The 18994-nt window shown below is 38.8% G+C and overlaps 2 protein-coding genes and 1 long non-coding RNA gene across 3 annotated transcripts; 2 read left to right on the top strand and 1 right to left on the bottom strand.

The window, feature by feature from the left end:
- Positions 1-1774: 1774 nt before the first annotated feature.
- On the bottom strand, positions 1775-5092 carry LOC146701579 (uncharacterized). Its single transcript, XR_014922371.1, has 3 exons — positions 4976-5092; positions 4602-4664; positions 1775-1837 (listed from the first exon to the last, which is right to left on the bottom strand). It is a non-coding gene; the product is annotated as an uncharacterized LOC146701579 (long non-coding RNA).
- A 1802-nt stretch (positions 5093-6894) lies between these two features.
- On the top strand, positions 6895-9786 carry LOC146701578 (C-C motif chemokine 3-like). Its single transcript, XM_085467877.1, has 4 exons — positions 6895-7120; positions 8819-8942; positions 9017-9075; positions 9166-9786. The coding sequence occupies exons 1-4, from the start codon at positions 7051-7053 to the stop codon at positions 9189-9191; spliced, it is 279 nt and encodes a 92-aa protein (XP_085324003.1). The 5' UTR covers positions 6895-7050; the 3' UTR covers positions 9192-9786.
- Positions 9787-17308: 7522 nt separating this feature from the next.
- Positions 17309-18714, top strand: LOC146701577 (eotaxin-like). The gene is made up of 4 exons (XM_085467875.1): positions 17309-17461; positions 18022-18148; positions 18215-18276; positions 18359-18714. Exons 1-4 carry the CDS (start codon positions 17392-17394, stop codon positions 18382-18384), a joined length of 285 nt encoding a protein of 94 aa, XP_085324001.1. The 5' UTR covers positions 17309-17391; the 3' UTR covers positions 18385-18714.
- The last annotated feature ends 280 nt before the right edge of the window (positions 18715-18994 follow it).

The raw sequence follows: 18994 nt of genomic DNA, 5'->3' as shown, positions 1-18994 counted from the left end.
TTATAGTAACTGAGAGAATTTTTGTGTTTTAGTTTACAATAAATAACTGATCTACAGTCTTATTTCTTTATATATTCTTCATTAAATTCATTTACTTTATGTAGTCTATTAATAAAATAAGTCGTGTCATTAGTGTGACTCGCAGCGTCTGTGGAACTCCTAACACCCCCCATCAGATACTCAAACTATTGCCAAATTTCTGGCTTGAAATGTCTTGGAATTCTTTTTTAGAGTCAAAGAAAGTCAATCACATGAAGAATGAGTAAGATGACTAATTAAAAGATTGCCTCTGCTTTAAGGCCTTTAAGTAGCCAGCATTTCAAGGTGTTTGTCAGTTCACCAGGATCTTCAGAGACAAAAGGGAGAGGAAAGACCAACAGATAATCCTTTCTTGACTATTTAATCTAATAACTTTCAAGCTGTTTGAAAATGGTAAAATCTGTAAGTCTGTTTGCGCTGGTCGCTGTTGTCCTGGTGGCTGTGTCTGGATCAGATGGTAAGTTTGAATTTCAGATAGACTCTGTTTAATATCTTTCAAATGAATTTATTTTACATAAAAATGCCTTTATAAAAACTTTCAGCAGTTTCAAAGGTGTTTGAATGCTGTAAAACAGTCACCAGTAAGAAGATAATAGAACCAATCTTGGAATACAGAGTCCAGAGAAAAAACCCTCCATGTGTCAATGCAGTTATGTAAGTAATATTTCAACAACTTCAAGCAATGGCTAGCGTCCTGAAAGACTAATTAACAAATGGCTGGATCTTTTTTTTTGTTAAAGAATCCCTCCTAATTTAAATGAATCAATCGAGGCCTTAGTTTTTCAATTTAAAGAACTGGGTACATAGAGCTAGTACAAAGTTATAGATTGAAAGACCCATGTTAATGTTATTTCTTGATTAATTAAAAGATGTGTAGTTTTTAATTGAGCACATTATTATATATTGCTAAATCGCAACAGTAGTTCCCTCAAGTCACTTTTCAATACATTTAAAGCAACACACTCGACTGAACAATGAGCCGAGTGAATTTAATAAAATGTATTAAGTACAAATATTTAATGTGTTTGTCATTTCTGCAGCTTTCAGACACAGTCTGGCCTTTACTGCATTAATGGGAGAGCTCACTGGGTTCAGGCCAAGATTGTAGAACTTGAGTGAGTTTAACATCACCATTAATTCACTCACATGCTCACCTGGACTTTTCTTCACTCATGTATTCAATCCTTCAGTTACTAATCTGTTGTCTTATAAATGTTTTTGCTTTTTTTTTTCAGAAGAGCAAAATCTAAATCTCGAGTCTAGCTCTTCTCGACAATCACATGCACCACCTTTCCTCCATCAGCCTCCACTGGTTTACCGTCCTCTTCATCTACCTCTGAGATGAGCACTTGTGAGACATCTGAAAATACCTCTGAACAATGTTTGTTCAAATCTTAATCTGATACAAACTAATATATTGGTGTATAATAATATACACTTGATGGACATAGTTATGTTAATTTACTATGTTGAATATCTAATGTCTTTCAATTCATTTATTGGTGGGACCATTAGTTGAATTGACTTGATCCACCGGAATAAATATTTATTACTGAGCATATTCATTCCCTCAGTATTGAATGTACAACATTTTGTTTGCTAATACAGTCCACTAGTTTATTTAATTGTCTTTAGAAGAAATGTATTTATTGGCAACCCTGTCACAACTTTGAATCTAAATGGGAGATGTGGAGCAGCACCAGTGATCAGAAATAAAAGATGTAAATGACATCTTGCATTCAGTGTTTCTCTTCTTCTTCAATCTGCGTCTCATCATGTATGTTTCTGACATTTTCTTCTGCAAAAGGTCAAAAAAGTATCAGAATACCTGATCAAAGACATAAAAACAGTTTTTAAAAACAGTGATGCCACTTTGAAAACCACCTGCAGACTGTGGGAGCCTGTGACTGTGCGTCACTACACTCCTACAATCATGTGAAAAAGAAACTACTACATGTCAGAATGCTATTTAAAAAGGCAATCTGGTTTCTAACAGTTTCTAAATTATTTAAATGCAAGATGAACAACAAAACATGACATATTACACAGCACCATCATTTTTTAACACCCACGTAGCCAAAATGCAGAAGCAGTCTGTAAAAAACTAGCGATTCAAGGTCCTGCTAACCAAACGCACTTAATCACCAGCAAGTGTGTGCACCATTGTGAAACCAGAGGTTTTAGCAGTGTCTATTCAATGGGTGTTAACACAACGCTGTGTATGAAAGACACCAGCTGTGATCTCAGGGAAGCAATTGGTGCTTAATATTGGGTTATGGGGTACTTTCCAAACATTTTGAAGGCCGCCCACTCTACAGTGAGAAGTGGAAACAGTCCAGATAGCTGCCAAAAAAAGTTCACAAGATGTTAAGGATGTTCATGACAGTAAAGTTAGAAAACGACTGAAAAGGAGGAACCCTTTTCTTTCTGAAATGCAAAAGAATACCAAATACAGCTCAACCATACTGAGATGTTTCGACAAAGTTTAGTTTAATCTTTTGAAAGTAAAGACTTCCTGAACTTGATGTCAGAGTACGGAATATTCCTTTCTATTTCCACCTCTCCACCTCCATTACAATATGACACCACCTCTTCATTTATTAGTGTATTTCTGTCCTCTGAACTGTCTGGAGGAGTTGCTGTTTAGTTGTGGGCTGCCTAACAGTTTTTTCTTTCTATTAAATGCTGACATCAGCTTGCTGATTCAGAGCCCAGTCATTTCTTTTCTCTGTATCATAAGTCATGTGGGTCCTGAAGCCCTGTCAAACTAGGAAGTGGTAAGCCTTTTCACTCATGTGCCGACCAGTCTTTAAATATGGTACAGTACCGCTGTCATTTTTGGTTTTTGTCAGTCCTTTTTGGTCACGTTTCTTTTCCAGACCTAGTGCATGACTCTAAAGAAGCCTGAGCAATCACAAGGTTTGCTGTCGTCTAGCTAAAAATGATTGTATTCTTAGAGCCTTTTGTCAAATAACAGACCTCAAGTCTCGATTTCAGTACTGAGCCTCCATCAGGCTGCACTTGTAGCACATAATATTTATCATTTAATATCTTTTGCACTTCTGTGTCAGAAGTGCAGCTTAGTCACCAGAGCCACGTGGTCCTTTTTATCAGGTCATTTGATCAGTACTGCATGTATTTAAGTTTAAAATAAGATAAGACTTTATTCCACAGTGGGGAAATTTGTGCATTACCACAGCTCACGGACAGGTAGCAGAAGAATACAAAGAGTATACCAAGAATATAAAGTCACGGAATAGAAAATAAATAAGATAATACAATATACAATATATACAACAGTAGCTGGGGTTCTGTGTACACGCTTACACAGTATGTGTTATGGATGGAGGGTTGTGGAGATATGCAAGTAATAAAGTTAAACTATGCTACTATTACTATTACTATGTAAGTAATAGATATCTATAAGTATCTAAGTATCTATAAGTATAGACATGTATATGCACACACACAAGCACAAATACACATACATACATACACAATAAATATAAATATACATACACATATACATGCACAGGTCCATATATGTGAAAGATGCATTTTATGCATGACGTGGTAATTGTGGATGACCACAGTGTCCAAGTGACTCATGACATTGTGACTGAGGAGTTATAGAGCGTAACTGCTGTCAGGATGAATGGTCTGTCAAAGCGGTCCTTCCTGCAGCGAGGTTGTTTCAGTGTCTGACTAAAGGAGCTGCTCAGTGCGCTCACAGATGTATGTATGTATATTATACCTGCTTCCCTTATAGTCTTATGACAGAGACGATACCTAGTTTTATCTATCCACAAAGCCAGAATACACATACCAGTTTTATAAACCAACCAACAACTTAACAACATGAAGACCTGGATGACCTCTAATTTCCTGCTTCTGAGGATGTGATGCATAAGAATGCCTTTAAACGACAACAGAAACATCTGTTTGTGTACAAGAAACAGCTGGATGTGTTGGCTGAAGGTGCTATCAGGAGGCCACTGCTACAAATTCTCTGTTTATGCTCAGCTCAAATCAAAATGTAAATGTATGTTTTTTTAATGGTATAATTATTTCTGTAATTCTTACAGAACTTATAACCTATATCTGTTTCCTTGACCCATTCAGTCAAAAAAGTGCTCACATTATGTGGATAATGGGGTGGTATGTTTTCTAACAGCAAGTGTGTGTTAACAAGATGCTACCATTAGTAAGAGACAAATAGAATTTTAATTTCACACGAGGACTGAAGCAGAAACTCCTCAGTGCAGAGGAGTCCAATATGGAAGCCATATTTGTCATAGGGCCCTGGAGGCCAGTGCATGGAAATGGACCTGGAAGTGAGGAGTGAATATAAGGAGGTGAGAGGAATACTGATTCTGTGGATGGAGGTAGTAAGACTCTGGGGAGGGAAACCGAGTGAGGATCCGTGAGGTGAGTAAATGAGCTTCCAACCCTATTTTATTCTTATGATCCAGAGGAGATGATGGGCAGGAGGACAGGTGGGTGAAACAGTGAGTAGTTTTGATCCCAAGGAACAGATTGCAGAGAGGTGTGGAGAATCTTACCAAGCAGACCAGCATCCAGGTCATTGAGCTGCAGGTGAGCAAAGCGGTGACTTGATGAGGAAACTGTAGGCACAAGAAAACCAGGTAAGTTAAAACCATGAGCATGAACAGAAGAAGCAATGAGGCCTGGTTACCACCATGAGGTAGCTGACGAACTGGTGGAGAAATGATGACAGTGTTGGTCTTAAATATAGCCTCACTGACTAACCAGATGCCAGGTTAGTAGGGCAAAGTGTGGAATCAGGAAGCAGACACGGGTTAACACAGGAAGCCGGTGGAGAAACACCAGACTCTCACTCAAGTCTTGACAATATTATAATCACATCCAATAATTCCAATAGAAATACTCAAAAAAATGCACACACAACACAAACCTAGACAGGTCCAGTTCATTAATTTAGGGCCATGGGCCTAAAGTTAAGCCCAGATAAAAGTGAATACAGCTGTAGCAATAGCTACGAGGAGGGCAAATTAAATAACACGCCAACACCATTTTCCCCTGATAAACTGCCAAAGTCACGGCTGAAACTTAGAGGAGACCGAGCGTTCTCTGTTGCCGCGCCGATGCTTTGGAATAACCTTCCTCTCCATATTAGACAGGCTACATCAGTGCCAGTTTTTAAGTCATTATTAAAAACCTATTTTTATTCCCTGGCTTTTAACTCTGTGGGTAACTGACTTTTTTTTTATTTATTTTTTATTTATTTATTTTTATAATTTTTTTGCTATGTCTGGTTTTATTACTATGTGCATATTAGTATTGTACAGCACTTTGGTCTACCAGGTGTGTTTTTAAAGTGCTATATAAATAAATGATGATGATGATGAATATGGCTGAAGAGGAATATTTTAACTGGGGGATTTACTCAGTCAGAAAAGTGTCTGAAAATTTTGATCTTTGCGTGTGTGGTTCATCAAACTAACACGATCAACAACTTCATATTTCTGTCACAATTTACATTTCCTCCAGAGCAGAGTGTGAAACTTTTCTGATCTTCTGCTAAAAAGTATATTAGAAGGATCAAAGAAGCAGTTGTAGTGTCTCTAGATTTCTTTTATTATACCTGTTTCAGGGGCAAAACAGTTTAACTTAAAGAGGAAACCTTATATACAGGGAGTGCAGAATTATTAGGCAATGAGTATTTTGTCCACATCATCCTCTTCATGCATGTTGTCTTACTCCAAGCTGTATAGGCTCGAAAGCCTACTACCAATTAAGCATATTAGGTGATGTGCATCTCTGTAATGAGAAGGGGTGTGGTCTAATGACATCAACACCCTATATCAGGTGTGCATAATTATTAGGCAACGTCCTTTCCTTTGGCAAAATGGGTCAAAAGAAGGACTTGACAGGCTCAGAAAAGTCAAAAATAGTGAGATATCTTGCAGAGGGATGCAGCAGTCTCAAAATTGCAAAGCTTCTGAAGCGTGATCATCGAACAATCAAGCGTTTCATTCAAAATAGTCAACAGGGTCGCAAGAAGCGTGTGGAAAAACCAAGGCGCAAAATAACTGCCCATGAACTGAGAAAAGTCAAGCGTGCAGCAACGCAATGTTGACGGTGAACAGATCAAAACACTGACAGAATCCATGGATGGCAGGCTTTTGAGTGTCCTTGCAAAGAAAGGTGGCTATATTGGTCGCTGATTTGTTTTTGTTTTGTTTTTGAATGTCAGAAATGTATATTTGTGAATGTGGAGATGTTATATTGGTTTCACTGGTAAAAATCAATAATTGAAATGGGTATATATTTGTTTTTTGTTAAGTTGCCTAATAATTATGCACAGTAATAGTCACCTGCACACACAGATATCCCCCTAAAATAGCTAAAACGACTTCCAAAAACATTCAGCTTTGATATTAATGAGTTTTTTGGGTTCATTGAGAACATGGTTGTTGTTCAATAATAAAATTATTCCTCAAAAATACAACTTGCCTAATAATTCTGCACTCCCTGTAGTTCAATTAAATGGCTTAAATTCCAAGCAGAAGGTTTAGAGTTTGAGGATTTGTTGATACCTAGATAAGCAGGCAAAAAAATTCTGTCAACGTGGAAATGTTGTGGTTTGTTTGTTTTTTTATTTTAACTAGAAGGAAGGGCTAGGAATTTACTGTCAGTCAAAATGGAAAACCAAATATAATCAGGGGTCCCTAATAACAATGCACAAACTGGCAGCATCAATCATGTGACTGTAGACCACATTTAAGTGTCTTTGCACATCTCTGTCTATGTGAGAAGCTTTTTCTCGGAAAGCTGGTACATTAGAAGTTCAAACTTGTAAAGGGGTGGAGGTGTGATGTACCACAACCACACACACAAGCGCACAGGCAGACAGAAGCACGTCAGCAGTTCTCTCTGCATATTTTCCTTCACTCTCTAATATATATCCAAACATTAATCAACTTGTGTTAGTTGCAACTTGACCGGTGAGCCAGACCACCAGTGAAAATGTCCGTGAAGATCCACACCATCGCTCTCCTTCTGCTCTCGCTCTATCTGTGCTGGCAGCTCTCTGCAGGTAACTGTGTTTTCTTCTCTAAAGAAAAAAAGAGAGATAAGATGTATTAAACTGATTGAATATTGTCTATATTATTGTAGGGTCCTTGTCTTACAATATGAAACACTTTAAAGAGACTGTTGTTGTGGTTTGCCGCTATATAAATAAAAAGGAGTTAAACTGAATTTGTCATTACCTCACTGCAGAGCTTAGCTTTTCATCTCAGGCTAGTTTCGTAACAACGTTACTGCTGCTTAGGCCTGCTTTCATGTACACATACATTTATTTTTGTCTACATGAAGGGTGTCCATGGCCCACAATTAGGCCAAGTCGATCTCAAGTTTGCGCAAACAGTAATACAATTGCATAGTAACCAACTCTCATTTTAATATAAAGAAGTAAACATTTACACCCTGAGATAGTGGAGTTCCAACAGTGGGTCTCACTACATGATTATTACAGATCACAGTGGACTTAGAAAAGCACAGAACATTCATTTGCATTGGGGTTTTTTTTTTTTACTCTTAATGGTTAAAAATAAGTTGGCAAGATTTAGAAAAACTTGCAACTTTCTGCAAACTGTCATGCCTGTGTAGCAAACTGAAGACTTTTAAGGCTTCACTGCATTTTTATGCTTTAGCGAGACATGTTTGACACATACACTATACAGCTCTGCTTTTGAGCATGTGTGTGATATGCTTTGCTTATTTTGGGGGTAAAACAGAAGTAATAGAGCTTACCTACTGTAACATCAAACACATATCTTACAGTTTGTGTATCTTACAGTAGGAGTGACAGGGAGTGGATATAGCTTCACTAGCTTGCTATTACTGCACATCCTAACTACCCAGTCCTTTTATTTATTTCATATGTAGCTGTAACTCACTATCAAAAAATGGTTTATATAAACTTTGACACCAGTTGTATTCTGTCCATTTTTTACACTCTCACCTTCTACCCACCAAGCACCAGATGTCTGTAGACGGTGTTTCCCAGGATAAATTTGTTCAGTTAGTCATGGCCTTTTAAAAGATGCTCCTTTATGTCTAAATTTGTTGTTTTGTTTTTTTTAAAGTGAAGGTTTAGTAGAAGTTTTCAGATTATATATCTTTTGGATTGATAAACCATATTTATGCAGTTTATGCTGTCAGCTGACTTGTACAAGCCTCTGGCTAATTAATACTGCCAACATTTTAAGGGTGACACAAAGATTCAAAACACCGTCTTTATAGACATTTGCTATTTAGAAATCTGGCATAGTTATGTCTGCAGTATTGTTCAGTGGCTACATTGTAACACATTGTCCCTCTTACACCAAATAAATATGTAGAAATGCCTCAAGAAGGCCCCCAAGTGGTGAGTTTTTCTTCTGCTCAGCTGGCCCACTTTTCCTGTTTATAAACAGGGTTAATGAACAATAACAAATTCTTCACATCTGTTAGTGGAAACAGATTGGTTTGAATTACTATGTGTAATGCACTTTGATGTTTCATCAACTCATTTTCTTATTTGTTTCCATAGTGTCAGAATGGTTACAGCGTTAAGCACAGAAACATTTACAAAATTTCAAGTAACATTTCAACAACCATTTTTTTTTATCATTATTATTATTTAGAGGAGTTTTATTATTTATTTTAAACCTGGAGTTCCCTTGGGTTTTCTGTTCAATTACACTTCTCAGGCCAAATACATAAATGTCTGATCGACTTTCTCTCTCAGCTCGCCATGCTCCAAGGAGAAGGCCGTGCTGCGTTCTGGTCACCAGCCGCAATATGAGCGCTGACGTGGTGGGGCAAACATACCGTGAGCAGCCTGCAGGATCACCCTGTGTGAAGGCTATAATGTAAGTCTGAACATGTTGCCCTACGCACGAACATAAAAACACACATTTCCATAACTTTTTCATGTTATTTCTAGTTTCCACACAAATGACGGACCCCTTTGTGCTGATCCGAAAGCTCAGTGGGTCAAGGATCGTAAGTTATGCTAACACACAGACTCAGGCACAAACTCAGTAAAAGTGTTTGCACAAAAAACTGAAGCTCCACTTCTTCTTTCTTCACTAGTCGCTGCGAACATGACGAAAGTGTGAAGTACGAAGCCTCTGGTGAAGCATCGCTGCCTTTCTGCATCATCTATATCTCCTTTGAAATGACCTTTAATTTAAACCAGAGCGCCTTCTTTTAATATAACTGTCTTATAACTGTTCTTTATTTTTTTTACTCTTACCTTTGGTGTAGCCTTGTAATTTATTCTTGCTGTTGACTTCAGTCTGTCATGATGCCAACATTCTAGTTTTATTTTATTTTATTTTATTTTATTTTATTTTATTTTATTTTATTTTATTTTATTTTATTTTATTTTATGTTTGCGCTTATGTGCTTCTGTAAAGCTGGTACAGCTAGGTGCTGTGTCACGTAAATGTTAATTCCATGCCATTAAAATGCTCCGGATGGCAGCAACAACACAAGTATGTGGTAGACGTCCAGTTTAATGCCTAAATAAAAACGAGCCACCCTGAAGTTTTTTTTTCTAATCTTTGCATATATGTGTTGAAATTACAATCTATAGATTTCAATATTACATTTTGAAGTGAGTTTTAATTTGTTTCAAAGGACAAAATAACTTAATGTCAAATTAATGTCAAATGTAAATTACCAGCAAATTAAATGAAATTAAAAGCATAATAGTCCTTTTTCTTTGTCATTCAAACGTGCCAGCCTCTGTGACAGATGCCAACAATCACTGTGTGGTTTGTTTTTTATTCAACTACAAGAAAAAAAAAACAGTCACTGTCAGCTAGAATGGAAAAACAAAAATCATGACAATACACAAAAAATCCGTAATTAGACTGTACAGCACATTTAAGAGTCTGCGCCTGTTTTTGTTTGTAATGTTGTTTCTGTTGCTGATGTTGGGGTCATCTTGTAATCTCTTACAAACTACCTCCACTGCTTCAGTGACTGTTACACAAGTAAAGAGAGATGTAACATTGTACAAGATCATTGACTCATCTGCCTCCATAACAACATCTCTCACCTTCCCAAGAAACAGCAAAGTGTTGTGGATGTGGTGTTTAGGGCTGCCTGTCAACGGGTTGAGGATCGAAGCCAGAAACTTTGCAATGTTATAGGTGACTGAGTGGATCATACAGACAGTTTGTCTTCAAGGTACACCGTCTTTATGTATCTTCATTAAACCATACAGACTTGGGTATAGTCTGTGGTATGAGGCCCCATCAGTGGCATTGTCTTGTTCTAACTGCTTCACACAGTCTATCACCCCCTGCCTGTAACCACTTCCTGGGTCTCATTTCAGGGGCTCATACAATTTTTCTCACTGAGCAATGACAAAATTTTCTCACGATAGTCTTTCTGTTTTAGCAAAACTGTGCACCCTCCCTTGACTGCCAGAAGGATGATAATGTTGCTGTCATTATTAATATTTCTCCCCCTGAAAATGCTTTGGGAGTTCAGAAACTACTCATCTAGCATCTCTAAGAGTTACAGTGAAGGGTCTAAAAGATAAGAATAAATACACAAATTTGTTTTGGACTGAAGATGTTGCTGGGATACTGTCACAGTCATACTGTGACACAGATTTGTTGGTGTGGGGAATAACAACAAGCTTTTTTGATGTGTGTCACACATTTATGCTCTTCTAACCTTGATGTCTGGCACAGAGTGAGTGGGTGTGCCAGATCAGCTGCCTGTTGCTGGCACTGATCTGAGTCGTGGTAACGATTTAGCTAGAAATGAGTGTTTCCTGTCTCCCCCAGAACAACCAGAAATCCTGCTGTTGATGTGCGTGTTCATTGCCCCGTTGTGCTGCATGCATCCTCAGTTCAGAAGCTTAGTAGTTGGTGGAGATGCTTCTGCCAGCCCTTCCTGTGAAAGACAAAAAAAAGAGTCTGTGCAGGGATGAAATACACAATTTCAATACCATCTGTTGCTGCTGAACACATATGATTTCCTTTTCTGTCACGTACGCTCAAACTTTTGCCACGTCTATATAACTTGTGGTTAACCACACGCACAGAGTTGATGCAAGAAATTCTGTATAAATGGCTGACAGAAGAGTTTAGTGCTTTTGATACATTCTTGCTATAATACTCTGAAATAATGACTTTGTATGTAAAAGGAGAAAAACACGAATATCTTTAAGTGGACTGGATGATGAAGGATGAAATTGCACAAATTCAGGGAAACAGAAAGTGAAATCAGACTGAATGTCTGCCTGAGGCCCGCATCTTGTGAAATGTTTAGTTTCTTAATGTCACGTATGAGTCTTATTGTGCAGGAGTAACTCTGCTTACTGTAACTGAAGCTATTTTAATGTGTAGAAGGGGTACATAGCATCCACACTGTGGAACTTCAGCTTTGCATTTCTGCTTTGTTCTTTCTGCTTCCCAACGACATTGACCTTACTCTGATTTAACACCCCCCCCCCCCCCACACACACACACACACACACACACACACACACACTTTTCCAGTGTCAGCTTGAAGCTCTGTATTGGCCTTTCTGTGACTTTCTGAATCTAACAAACCTAATTCCACACAGTAACTGTGGGAAATGGGTGTGAAAATTCCAGCTGCAACCCAGTAAAAAGATTTTGCACAACAGTCTATATCACATTTCTCAGCACAGATTGTGGGTGTTTGTATTTGGTCTAAGTTTTTAAACCTCTAGTAGTGGTGTGGCAGCAGTGTGCTTTTTGGGGCCTAGTGGATCTGAAGGTGAATCACAAAGGGCACAAAGGGTTTGCAGACTTGGGGGAATTGGACTACCTGTGCAACGTGTACAGGGTGCAGATGCCATCACAAGCTCTCAAATGTAATAAGGACCCTAGCAAATAATCAGGAGGAGAAGAAAGTAATGGTCTGTGGCCCACACCTGCCAAACCATTTTGTTTTGTGGGTTTCTTGTTGTTGCCTTAGCAGAACAATTTGCACTAAAGGAGGTGAAATTGATTTTTGATGGTTTCTTCTTCTTACCTGGATAGATCCATATCCATGTCTGGCATTAGAATTGGACTTTAATGTCATTCAAACATTTGACATGATGTGAAAAAATAACACGAATTCTTAAGTCTTGGTATTTGCAGCATTCTGCTAAACAACAGGTTCAAAAGTATAAATAAACATTAAAATAAATACAAAAACTAAGTTCTAAAACAAGATCTGTCATTTAAATTGCTACGATTTAAATGACAGATCTCAATAAATTTACATTATTGCGTAACGTGTAGCAGGGAATAGCAGAGCAACAGCAGCAAACATCAGCAGCAACCGTTCACGAGGTTAACATTCAGAATCAGAATCTTAGAAGAAACAAAACGAAACTGAGGTGCAATTCTCTCTGTGCAAAGAAAGACACAGTCACTCAATAACGAAAAGGAATAAACACAGAACATATATCTAAAATATATGTGTACAATATATATACAAATATGTCTACTGTATAAACAACAGACACAATTGTTTTCATATTGCACTAGTTCCCATTTGCTGGTGTTGATGTAAGGGAGGGGCGGAGCCATCTGCTGCGACCAGTTGTGGTGAAACGGGGAAGACAGGATAAAGACGTGCTGTGGAAGAGAGCCAGGGATTAATAACAAGCAATAAGTCAATGCAGAGAGGTCTATTAACACATAGTGATTGAGAAAGGTGACTGAAGTTGTAAGCATGTAAACATAATACTGTGAGAAGTACAGCCACTGAATCACTTTGATACCTGGTGTTACTTTTACATCCCTTAAAAATAAACAATAAAGTTAAATAATAATGAAATAATGTTAATTAAACTTTTGTATTATTGACCTGTGAAGTTAGAATCTCATGACTCTTGGTCTCACCCTGCAGGTGAAAATTAAGACCTGCTGCCTTTTGAGGCTGTGTTGCAGTAAAAACAATAAAGAAAAACGTGCGAGACATTAGAAATTAAAAACAGTAGGCACTCAAGTGGTGGAGCAGGTTCTCTAATAATCCCTGGACTGGTGGTTGGATGCCTGCTCCATCAACCTGATTACCTCTGTGTGTTTCATGAGATTTTTTAATTAATAAAGGAAATGTCTTGATGCATGCTCAATCATCCAGGTAAGTAAATCTCCCAAACATTGATTCTGTTTATCTGGACGTAGCGTTTTGTGGGAGAAACGTTTCGTCACTCATCCAGGTGACTTCTTCAGTCTCAGCTGACTGCAGGTTTCCCCGATCTTATAAACAGTACATTTGCATAATGACTGAAACCAGCCCACTGAAGGAACAATGGGCTGGGAGGTCAGTTCCTTAATCTTAATTATGCAAATTCTCATTAACTTGGTGGACCGACACATCAAATTCACCAGGGAGGATATGAAAAGTGGCAGGTTAGCCTTCTTAGACTGTGAGATTTCCATCAGTAATGGGGGACATCTAAAAGCTGACGTGTACCGTGAACCTACACATACGGATCAGTATCCAAGGTTTGACTCTCATCATCCACTGGAGCACAAACTGGGTGTCATCAGGACGCTACAACACAGAGCGAACACCATCCCCACTGACACAGCGGCCAGGGAGGCAGATGAACAGCACATCAAGAAGGCCCTGAGTGAATGTGGTTATCCCAGCTGGACTTTTTTCAAAGCGGGAAAGGCACCTAAAGAAAGCTCCGGCCAATCCAGGAGAGAAGGACAACCGCTGCCCAAGCGAAAACCTGTAGTGATCCCATATGTGTCAGGAGTATCGGAGCAGTTGAGACGCATTTATCTAAACACCGGGTCTCTGTGGCTTTTAAACCTCAAAAGACGCTGTGCCAAAAACTGGTCCACCCTAAGGATCGGGTCCCCCGACACAAACAGAGTAACATAGTGTACGCTGTTAAGTGCCAGGAGGATTGCCAGGATTTATACATCGGGGAAACCAAACAACCTCTGGCGAAGCAGATGGCACAACACAGAAGAGCAGCCTCGTCAGGCCAGGACTCTGCAGTCTATTTTCACCTACAGGCCAGTGGACACTCTTTCAATGATGAGGATGTACACATCCTGGACAGGGAGGAACGCTGGTTTGAGGGCGGAGTCAAGGAGGCCATTTATGTGAACAGGGAAAGACCATCTATGATGCCACAAAACGCTACGTCCAGATGAACAGAATCAACTTTTGGAGTAATAAAGGAAATAAATAGAAATAATATTAACAATAAAACTAAAAATCCCTAAAGTTCAGCTGCACACAACATCATCCACAGAGTATACAACATAAACCTTTTGTAACAATTCAGCCATCATGGTGACAACTGGTCAGTGTTTATTACACCTTTGCTGCCATCACGTGGGGGAAAGAAAACAGCCAGCTATCTTTAATGTCCCTGCATGCAGCACAGGAAAGGCCATGCCGCCCGGTGTTTCTGAGTTTTATGTTATTTTGTTATTTCATTTGTATTCTTTTTAGTTATCTAGTTATTTTGTGAGGCCTAGTTTGCAGTTTAGTTCATGGTTTATCAGGTTCCCTTGTGTCATGTCAACATCTCCATGTTTCCTGTTTTATTTTGAAAGAGTCCAGTGTTCTTTGTTCATTGTATTTAGTTTCACTTCCCCTGTCCTGTCATTAGGTTCATGTGTGCCAGCTGTGCTCCCATGTGTGGCCACTTCCCTTGATTACCCCTTATGTGTATTTAGTCTCTGTGTTTCATTCAGTGTATGTCGTGTCGTCTGTGTAAGCGTCCCAGTTATGTCTCGTCATAGTTGTCACGTTTCTCAAAGCCACAGTCATAGCATGAGTTCTCGAAGTTTCATAGCTTTATCACAGTTTCATAGGTTTTTCTTAGTCTGTTTTCCAGTTTAGTTGTCTTCCCTGCACTCATCGTAGCTTTTGTTTTTGCCTTCTGTCATCAGGCATAATAAAGGCTTGCATTTTGTTAAGTCATGTCACGTCTCCTTGCCTATGTCTGCTCTTGGGCCTTGCTCTAACTAACACACTGGCGGGCCGCGCTGTGACAAAAGTGTTAAAATGTGCACTCCAGCCCAAGGTTCAACACAAAAGGTTCTTGGTTCACTGCAAGATAATTACTATTAGTAGCTGGAATAAAGTGTGTGCCACTGTGAGATCGTCTCTTTTAGAAGACTTATGTTGTTGTTCTGCTATCGTTTAAAACATTCTTCAATCAAATTTTGTTTAATCACAAACTAATGCACAAAAATAAGCGGTTAGGCCTCACCCATCAAACCTTCCTTTTTTCTTTTGCCTTGCAGCTTTAAAATCCTTTGTCCACTATCTCTGCTCTACACACGATCAGATCATCTCAACCTTGCCTTTATCTCCGGACTGCTCAAATCGAACTTCTCCTCTGATATACTCATTTTTAACTCTGACCAGCTGGCCACTCTGAATTAAATCTTTGCATCTTCAGCTTACCCTCATGCTTTTTGTTAATGCCATCATCGCTTTAAACCATACATCATAGCAAGTAGAAAAAGACTGATAATGTATGGCTTGTTTGTAATGGCCAACAGGAGAAAGGCTCTTCTTTCCAAAGAGAACAGGGCAGAATGAATCCACTATTATTACAAGAAACATCAGTCATCAGAAACATAACATTAGAAACATAGCATCTCTGAAAGATTCTCCAACTGGCAGGAAACCAGTTTAACATGGTCCTGTGATGTATTCTCCACCCATAGTGTGCAACCTCATTCCTGTGTATGTATTAGATGGTGAGCAGATGATCATGCTCCCCAGTCTACAGCAGCAGTACCACCTGCTAGTGAACCTGGTCAAGCCCTCCACGGCTCTGAGAGGCTTCTTCACCCTGGACCCTGTAGCTCTTGCTTCTTTCCTGTATTTTATAGTTCTGATCCACAGTCAGTAAATAACCAGTGATTGAATCCACCTGTATCCAATGAGACACATTGAGAACAACACATTCTGTGGCTGTCGATTGTGAACCTGATGTCGGCACTGTCGGCCCGGCCTGGGTTGTCTCCACATGGCCAGACATGAACTACAATAAGTGAAGGGATACTAAAAAGGAGATGAGAACCTGAGATAGAGGATACACATGGCAGCACAGCTTAGGTTTGCAAAGTTGCACCTAACAAACCACAAGATTCGATTGCTCTTTTTAACACTCGTGCAACATGATAGGAAAGGAAGCGTAATCGAGAAAGACGACGTCAGTGCGATATTTGAAAACTGGCTGGCACATAGGGGAGAAGGTTTACCACTTCCTAGTTTGACAGGGCCTGATGAACCACATGATTTATTACACAGAGGAAAAATGCTGACTTTGCAAAGTCATGTCAGCATTTATTAGAAAAAGCCAAGGGATTGAGTAACTCAACACTACACTGGAACTCATCCAGGCAGTCTGACAGTAGTAATATGTTGATGAATGACGAGGTAATATTGTAACGATGAGCCAGAGGCAGAGACGTGGAAGTAGAAATGAATATCCCAGATTCTGTGTCATCAGGTTCAGGAAGTCTTTACTTTTGACTTGCTGGAAACATCTCGGTATGTTATATTTCATATTCTGCAGATGTTTAAACACAACAGTTGGCAACATTTTTTGAGGATTTGAGTATTTTATTTATATAACCTGTTTGACACTCGACCGTCTCCTAATTACCAGTTAACAATATAAACCTTAGGCTATAGTTCCACACACCAACACAAATCCATATACTAATAAGGGCACACATATGGTCTTTCTTTTAGTTTTTATGTTTGAACATAAAGCCAACAAGACAAAGCAAAGATGAATGCACATGCTTCTATCCTGGATGCAGTGTTCTTGTCTTTTTTGTATGATAAATATAAAGGAAATGTTCTTAACTGCTCCATCCTTTTCCTCCTCCTGCAAACAAACTGGAAAAATAAGCAGCCAGAGGTCAGTCAGTTAACAGATGATGTTAAGAGGCATTAACAGCTACTTTTAATTTCACTTCAGACCTGACTTGTGCATTACAACAATCACTGGATGGGTTTGTTTAATTTCCATTTAACTGCAAGAGGTCAGCAGCCACTGTCAGTTAAAATGGAAAAACAAAAATTAGTCAGTCATCATTCGTCAGGCTGAACACCATATTTAAGTGCCTGTGAATGTTGAGTGAGGCTGTTTCTCAGAAAGTTCTCAGAGACGTTGGTGGTTTGAAATATTAAAATCTGATAACAGGCAGACATGTTATGTACCACACACCACACAAATGCACAGAAACACTCTGCAGATGTTCCTGCACTTACCAATAAATAACCAAACACGAATCAACTCACTTTCACCCTGATCAGTGAGCCGGACCACCGGTAAAAATGTCAGTCAAGATTCTCTCCATCACGCTCCTCCTGCTCTCAATATGTGTGTGCTGCCACTCCTCTGAAGGTAACTATGATCTTACTTTTCTAAAGGAAAAAAGAGATCAAATATATCAAATTGATAACAGCAGTTACAATTTCTGATGTTGGGTCCTAGCTGTTTGTGAAGAGCCTCACCGTACTCTATGGAGACGACGGCTCCCAACTGTTTATGTTTCAGTTTGATGTGCAAAATGAGTTATTTATTTAGTTAAAGACAAAGTGAAAATGAATCCTTTTAAAAGTTTCGAAAATTTGGTGAACTCTCTCTTCTATATTTATTGAAAGTTTCTGATTGTTTGTGATTCTCATAAGAAACACCTCAGACAATTTTAAACAGAGTCCATTTTTTTGTCAGAGACACATGTGAGAAACATGGCACTCAGCCCATCTGCTTTCAAATCTGTGGGTTGCAAATTTGAATTTATGTTTGTTTTGTTTGTTTATCACCAAACTGTCCTAAAAAAAGAGTTTCAAGATGGCTCCCAAGTGTGAGACAGTTTAATGAAAATCTGTAAAACTTTGATTTTCCTTCTAATCAGACTTTCTCAGGTTGTATAAATAAATTTTTAACCTCCTACCTCTCAGTTCCAGCTCATCCTGGAAAGGGACGACCGTGCTGCGTTGACGTCACCAACATGGATATGAGCGCCAAGGTGGTGGGGGAAACATATCGTCAGCAGGCTGCAAGACCACCCTGTGTGAAGGCTATAATGTAAGTCAGCACGTTGTCCAACATACAAACATACAATCTGTATAAACGTCTGTCTTTTATTTACAGTTTTAACACAGGAAACGGAGGACAACTTTGTGCTGATCCAAACGCTCAGTGGGTCAAGCATCGTAAGTTATGCTAACACACAAACACATGAAAAGTATTTGCAGAGAAAATCTGAAGCTCCCTTTGTCTCTCCTTCCTCCTCAGTCACTGCCAACATGACGAAGGTGTAGTGAAGTGAAGTTCTCTGGTGAAGCATCACTGCCTGTCTCCTTTGAGATCACCTTTAAAAACGTATTTTAACTCGAGCGCTTTCTTAATGTAACTGTTTCTTTCTGCTTTCATTTACATTTACTCTAACCTGTTGAGTAATCCTATTGTTTATTCTAGGTGACGGCTTTAGTCTTTTTTTGGACCAGCTGTTTTCAAATGGATACTTTTTGACTTCCTTTGTTTTTGTCTTTCTTGCCTATTCATGAATTTCTTTCTTTGTATTATGTGTTGATGTGAAGCACATTCTGGCAGCAAAAAATAATATAAAATAATAAACTTTTGTATTATTGAGCAAATATTTTTTTCTAGTCTTGTTTACTCTTGTCTACTCACAGAAGACAACAAACATATCTCCCAGTAATTTCCCAGAATTGTGCATGATTCCACCAGTGCATGAGCCAATATGATACACTTTTATTTGAGTCATCATCAAGAGTTTCTAATAGAGGTCAAAGCAGTTACTGTAGTGGTTGGAGAGCTTGACTTCAGCCACTAGGAGCTCCTTACTCAGAGAAGTGGGCGCAAAAGGATCAGCTGCTCCTGACACTCAAAGAGTCGAACATCCATGTT

The sequence above is a fragment of the Copadichromis virginalis genome, linkage group LG9, assembly GCF_057382275.1.
Source record: "Copadichromis virginalis isolate Kocher_CV1m ecotype Utaka linkage group LG9, C_Virginalis_male_GT1.1, whole genome shotgun sequence".
NCBI lineage: Eukaryota > Metazoa > Chordata > Actinopteri > Cichliformes > Cichlidae > Copadichromis > Copadichromis virginalis.
Note: the sequence above shows the minus strand (reverse complement) of the source record. Positions and strands in the feature narration are given on the sequence as shown.

What these genes read in the sequence shown, in the direction of transcription:
- LOC146701578 (XM_085467877.1), top strand. Translation starts at nt 7,051, where the DNA reads ATGTCCGTGAAGATCCACACCATCGCTCTCCTTCTGCTCTCGCTCTAT. An exon ending in GTGCTGGCAGCTCTCTGCAG is followed by an intron (nt 7,121 to 8,818) that starts GTAACTGTGTTT and finishes TTTCTCTCTCAG; the next exon opens with CTCGCCATGCTCCAAGGAGA. An exon ending in CCCTGTGTGAAGGCTATAAT is followed by an intron (nt 8,943 to 9,016) that starts GTAAGTCTGAAC and finishes TGTTATTTCTAG; the next exon opens with TTTCCACACAAATGACGGAC.
- LOC146701577 (XM_085467875.1), top strand. Translation starts at nt 17,392, where the DNA reads ATGTCAGTCAAGATTCTCTCCATCACGCTCCTCCTGCTCTCAATATGT. An exon ending in GTGCTGCCACTCCTCTGAAG is followed by an intron (nt 17,462 to 18,021) that starts GTAACTATGATC and finishes CCTACCTCTCAG; the next exon opens with TTCCAGCTCATCCTGGAAAG. An exon ending in CCCTGTGTGAAGGCTATAAT is followed by an intron (nt 18,149 to 18,214) that starts GTAAGTCAGCAC and finishes TTTTATTTACAG; the next exon opens with TTTTAACACAGGAAACGGAG.